This window comes from Prionailurus bengalensis, chromosome A1, assembly GCF_016509475.1.
Source record: "Prionailurus bengalensis isolate Pbe53 chromosome A1, Fcat_Pben_1.1_paternal_pri, whole genome shotgun sequence".
Lineage (NCBI taxonomy): Eukaryota > Metazoa > Chordata > Mammalia > Carnivora > Felidae > Prionailurus > Prionailurus bengalensis.
The window spans coordinates 227,206,514-227,212,488 of record NC_057343.1 but is presented as its reverse complement, the minus strand read 5'-3'; the positions used below and the strand labels follow the sequence as shown (position 1 = coordinate 227,212,488).

At 47.7% G+C, this 5,975-nt stretch overlaps 1 protein-coding gene across 3 annotated transcripts in view; it reads right to left on the bottom strand.

The window, feature by feature from the left end:
- Positions 1-1,579: 1,579 nt before the first annotated feature.
- The window catches only part of MYO10 (myosin X), a 229,235-nt gene continuing 224,839 nt past the window's right edge, over positions 1,580-5,975 (bottom strand). For all 3 annotated transcript variants that reach the window (XM_043600872.1, XM_043600881.1, XM_043600890.1), the window contains exons 40-41: positions 4,688-4,879; positions 1,580-3,057 (exon numbers count right to left, since the gene is read on the bottom strand). In XM_043600872.1, coding sequence (XP_043456807.1) covers positions 2,956-3,057; positions 4,688-4,879 — 294 coding nt within the window. In that variant the 3' untranslated portion in view covers positions 1,580-2,955. The remainder of the gene's footprint in view (positions 3,058-4,687; positions 4,880-5,975) is intronic.

Below are 5,975 nucleotides of genomic sequence, written 5' to 3'. Positions count from 1 at the left end.
TGGCCAGACAGGCTGCCTCTGTTTCTGCTCCACAGTGAGCAAGGCTGCAAGCAGGCCGAAGGGTCAGATTTCACCATCCGGCACATTATGGGGCTACGAGACCACTTGACATAAACACACATTTCAAGGCCTTAGACTTCTGGATTTCACTGACTCTTTACTTTCTCTGCCTTCTTGGAGTCCTGCCGCATGTCTAAAAGAGCAGTTAAGAGGTCTACACGTCCACTTAAAGATAATTAAGTTATGAGACGTGCAGCTTAGTGATGCCAAAAGCATGACAACCAAACCAACAATCAACAGAACTAAAAGGCAACCAACAGAATGGGAGAAGATATTTGCCAATTATATATCGGATACAAGGTTAGTATCTGAGATCTATAAGAACTTCTCAAACTCAACACCCATAAAACAAGTAATCCAGTGAGAAATGGGCAAAAGATGTGAACACTTTTCGAAAGACATCCAGATGGCTAACAGACACACGAAGAGATGCTCAACATCACTCATCATCAAGGAAATACAAATCAAAACCACAAAGAGAAACCACCTCGCACCTGTCAGAATGGCTAAAATTAAAAACTCAGGAAACAGCAGATACTGGCAAGGATGCAGAGAGATCCCTTTTGCACTGTTGGTGGAAACTCAAACTGGTACAGCCACTCTGAGGTTTCTCAAAAAATTAGAAATAGAGCTGCCCTATGACCCAGCAATTGCATTTGTAGGTATTTATCCAAAGGATACAAAAACGCTGATCCAAAGGGGCACATACACCCCAATGTTTATAGCAGCACTATCAACAACAAATTACGGAAAGAGCCTAAATGTCCATCGATTGACAAATGGATAAGGAAGTGGTAGGTATATGTATATATATATATATATATATATATATATATATACACACACACACACAATGGAATATTAAAAGGAAATCTTGCTATTTGCAACAACACGGATAGAACTAGAGTGTATTATGCTAAGCAAAATAAGTCAGAAAAATAGGATTCATTCATGAAATTTAAGAAACAGATGAACATGGGGACGGGAAGGAAAAATAAGATTAAAAACAGGGAGGCAAACCGTAAGAGATTCTTTTTAAAAAAAAAAATTTTTTTAACGTTTATTTATTTTTGAGACAGAGAGAGGCAGAGCATGAACGGGGGAGGGGCAGAGAGAGAGAGGGAGACACAGAATCGGAAGCAGGCTCCAGGCTCCGAGCCATCAGCCCAGAGCCCGACGCGGGGCTCGAACTCACGGACCGCGAGATCGTGACCTGGCTGAAGTCGGACGCTTAACCGACTGTGCCACCCAGGTGCCCCAAGAGATTCTTAAAATGAGAGAACTGAGGGTTGCTGGAGGGGAGGTAGGTCGGGGATGGGCTAAATGGGTGATGGGCATTAAGGAGGACGCTTGTTGGGATGAGCACTGGGTGATCTATGTAGGTGATAAATCACTAAATTCTACTCCTAAAACCATTATTATACTATATGTTAACTAGCTTGGGTTTAAATTTAAAAAAAAAGCAAACCCAAACCCCATAATATCTTTCGAGTCACCCTGATAAAGAAAACACACTGCGTGATAGCTAATATCTTTTATTGTCAGACTTTCTTTGAGCCAACAGACCATGATTTCGCATAGCTGTCCTGGAGGGATAAGGCAATTTTTTTTCTTTCTTTGTGGGTAGACTTAGTTGGCCTAAGTCTTTACAACTTTTCTATATAAAAATAAAAGTCCGAGACCAGATTATTTTTTTTTTTTCTGGTCATAAACACTGATTTATTTACAGGCACCTGGTCAGACTATCATTATAAACTTGGGAGAAGACGTATTATATTAAAGCCTTAGCATTTATACTGTCAGGGTCCTTTACAAGACTCGCTCATGCATTACACCCTTCGGGAACGTGGCATTTTGCCGCCATATCCATCGTGGTATTTGGTAATCTACCCGGAGCGATCCAGACTAACCTTCAAAGAAAACTTTTTCTTAACTTAAATTTTTTTAGGAACTAAAGACTCAAAAAATGACTTCATATCGTTCTAAAAACAGCACTGGAGCCAGCTGTTGAAGAGTGGTTTATAAATACAATTATTTGTATAGGCTGCATATCTGTTTATAATACAGCAGATGCAGAGTGCAGACTTTTGCTACATGTAAAACAGAACGGAGTCAAAAATGTGGTTTTCGAAATACAGCAAAGACAGGAAAACCCAGGATTCTGGTGTGTTAATAAAACCACCTCATAAAGTAACGACTGAAGACTAGAACTCTGAACTATTAAAATATACAGACTGTTTACACCATTGCACATCCTTTTTCCCTTTGCTTTTAATGCTCATGAGACAGTGATTAAAGTGATGAGTTTATGAACACATGGGCGCACAGGCAGGCACACAGACTTAAAAGATGAAACAAAAAAAAGTTAATATATGTCCATGAGGAAGGCTGCCAGCAGCACTCGAACTAAAATATCCTGTCCCCTTGTGCTCCCTCTGTCCCCCCTCCCGACCCCCTCACCTTCCCTCCAAGTAGGGAAATCAGGCTGGGAGGTTAGTGCAGAATTGATAGATGAACACCCCCCACCAAGCTTTGTAAGTCTCCCCCCAAACAGGGGCTGGGGGGGCATTTCCCTTCAGTAGCACAGTTAAGGTCAATTAGTGTTGGTTCCACACGTTAAGGCACTTCTGGCTGCTTTGGTGGCAGCGTGGGGGCTTTTTTCCTCTCTGTCTTAAGGCATGTGTCATCTAAGAGTAGTAAAGCTTTCGAAACTGGGCGGACTGTTAAGGTTGACAGCTTAATACAGGATCGCGGACGTCGACGGGGCGAAAGGACCCTGGGAGACGCCTCCCTCCGACGAGGGGCTTCCAGAAGCGGGGGCAGCTCTGCCCTGGCCGGCCGAGGCCAGAGGGTGGCCCATCCGGATGCTGAAGACACGCAGACTCCCTCCCGCCTTCACCTGGAGCTGCCCTGGCTGCTCACAGAGCGTGACGCGCTGTAGCGTTTCTTCACGATCATGCTGATGTAGGCTTTCATGAGCTTGGCCACATCGACCACCTGCCCAGGGGAAGCAGAAGGGGCACACGGTCAGAGTCTCGGCCGGGATGATGGGCCCCCCCCGTCCCCCAGGTTTGGAGGAGGCTGAGAGCTCAGCTGCTTTAACCTGTTCCTGGGCAGTGAGAAGGGAAGTCGTGGCTTCTCCGAATACGGTGTGCACCACCTGGTGGTTCTTCCACACAAAAATGACAATTCTGCGTGGTGTACAATTGTCAGATTTCACACATTAGGGAAAAAAAAAAACCCGCCCGAGGACACTAAAGTCTGTGGGTATCGTTCGGGCTGGGATCACTATCCCCACTTAAAATGATGGTAAATGAGGGGCCCCTGGGTGGCTTGGGTGGTTAAGCGTCCGACTCTTGGTTTCGACTCAGGCCATGATCTCGTGGTTCATGAGTTCGAGCCTCACGTCAGGCTCTGCACTGACAGTGTAGAGCCTACTTGGGAGTGTGTCTCTCTCTCTCTCTCTCTCTCTCTCTCCTCCTGTCTGCCCCTCCCCTGCTCATCCTTGCTCTTTCTCAAAATAAATGTTAAAAAAAAAAAAAAAAAGGCTGGTAAAGGCCTGAGCCCACAATCCCAGCTGGTGAACACTGTATCGTAGTCAACCCGTCATGCTGCGGCTACAGAACAGAAAGAGGCTCAACGGGCCTGCGGACAAGTCACAGGTGCCGGCTGCGACCTCGTATTGGCTCCTTCCCGTGATGCAGTCACCGCCACCCCCTGGGGCCTGACCCTTCTCAGGCTGGCCTGCATCCCTCTTCAGGCATCCTGACCTCCTTCCATTTCCCTCCTTCCCTCTCCCTTTTAATCCCGCCCAATCCCACCCACGGCAGTTGGTAAAACCACAGTCATTGCATCAGGCATAATCAGACACCCACAGTGGCTCCCTCTCCTTTCCTGGCGTCCACCAAACCTGGCAGCCGGGCGCCTTGGACCCTCCAGTCGAGGGCCCCGCCTCTTCCGTCTCACTGCAGGCCTCCTGTCGGCCTAGTCTGCCTCCTGCACCGCAGCCCTGGTGTCACTGCTACCTCCCGGCACCCTGGGCACCCTCCTGGCCTCCAGTCCGTCACTCCGCACCAGTGGCCAAACCGGAAGCCACTCACTCATGTCTGTTTTCTACCTTTGCTCGCTAGGAGTCCCCTAAGCAGAGCCCTTCATAAAGGCTTCTGGATTTCTCATGATGCTGATGACTGCATTTTAAGCTTCAGAGCAGATGGCATGCACATTTAAAGGCTTTCTTGCGATCCTGTGAGCCAGAATTAGCTCCGGCCAGGGTGGTCGTGCCCCTCACTCCCTCCAGCTGGCATTCACTGCCATAATCATCAGCTGATTGGCACGAGGCTCTATTGCCAAACTATACATATTCTGGACATCTACATCATTCCCTTCCCCTTTCCTCTAGGGGTAAGACCCCACCGATAAAAGGAAACCCAAATTTCTCTGCTGCAAACATAGAAGAAACTGGAGATTCGATTTTGGCCCCTGAGGAACCTGAAGCTGGGGAGGGACCGCCACGCTGTAATTTCATATATTTTATAGCAAAACAAAATTACCCAAAGGCCCCAGGAAACGGGGTGTCATTTTTCTGTGTTGTCAAGGCCACAAACGATTTCCTTGGTTCGCCTCTTACCTCACTGGTTTCAAAGAGCAGTTCCCTCTCGTCAACCACGATCTTGTACGTGTTTGCCAGAGGCGCCCCAAACGAGAGGATGTGCTCGTACTGGAAGGCCTCTAACGGTCTTCCCTCCCCACGCTTGTAGACAGAAACAGCGTCCGCGCTGACGCCCAACCAGAGGTCCTGGGGGAAGCCGCCTTCCTTGCACTGCGGGCAAGAGTCAGATCACAAAGCAATTAGGAGCAGGAGAGAGGGAGCCAAGCCCCGTATGCAGAACACCAGATGCACCCAAGGCGTGTTCACGCCTGGGAGAACCGAATGAGGAGATACGGCATCTCCTTGGCTGTCTTGGTTGATTTCTGACCTGTTGACCCATCCTGTGCATCGGGAAAACTTAATCGGTGAATGCCAACATCGTGCTTCCACTCCACCCATGGAGACCATCACTCTCCGCCTCACCGGATTAGCTCTCGGAGGTGGCCCGAACTCCCCAGCAAACCCACCAGCTTGAGCCCATCTCCTGTATCTAGCTCTTCCTCCGACCGGTTTTTGGATAATTATTCTTCAAATACAAAATCTAAGATCAGGGGAAAAATTCTCCAAATCGCTCTGTGCCTAGCAGTCCTGGCTCCTTTTGAAAAATAGGGTTCTCGACGAGAGGCAGCAGTGACCTCCTGTGAGCACAGCGGTAACCGGAATATCACTGGCTTCGTAACAGGCTTCCCTGCATGGATTGGTGTTGGAAAACAAGAGCCCTGATGTAGGGATGAGAACACAGGGCTGATGGGAACCAATACAAATGGCAGGGATGGGGGGGGGGGGGGGGAGTGCTGGGTGGCTCAGACAGTTAAGCATATGACTTCGGCTCAGGTCATGCTCTCATGGTTCATGAGTTCGAGCCCCGTGTCAGGCTCTGTGCTGACAGCTCGCAGCCTGGAGCCTGCTTCGGATTCTGTGTCTCCCTCTCTCTGTCCCTGCCCTGCTCATGCTGTGTGTGTGTCTCTCTCTCTCTCTCTCAAAAATAAAAATAAAAAATTAAACGAAAAACAAATGGGAGGGATATACATTAGTGACACCGAAAAGAGGTGTTGTACAAAGCATCTGATTTACACCTAAAAACAAACCTAACTGAACCAACCAAACCCAAGATAGAATCCAGTGAAAAGCCATGAAGGGATCTTGGAAAAGATAATCAATATTTACATCTGTATAAAGCCTCATTTAAAAGTCATCAGATACTAAACATGTGGAAAGAAAAACCAAAGCTCATTTAGACCAGGGGCTGGTAAAGTTACCTGTTAAG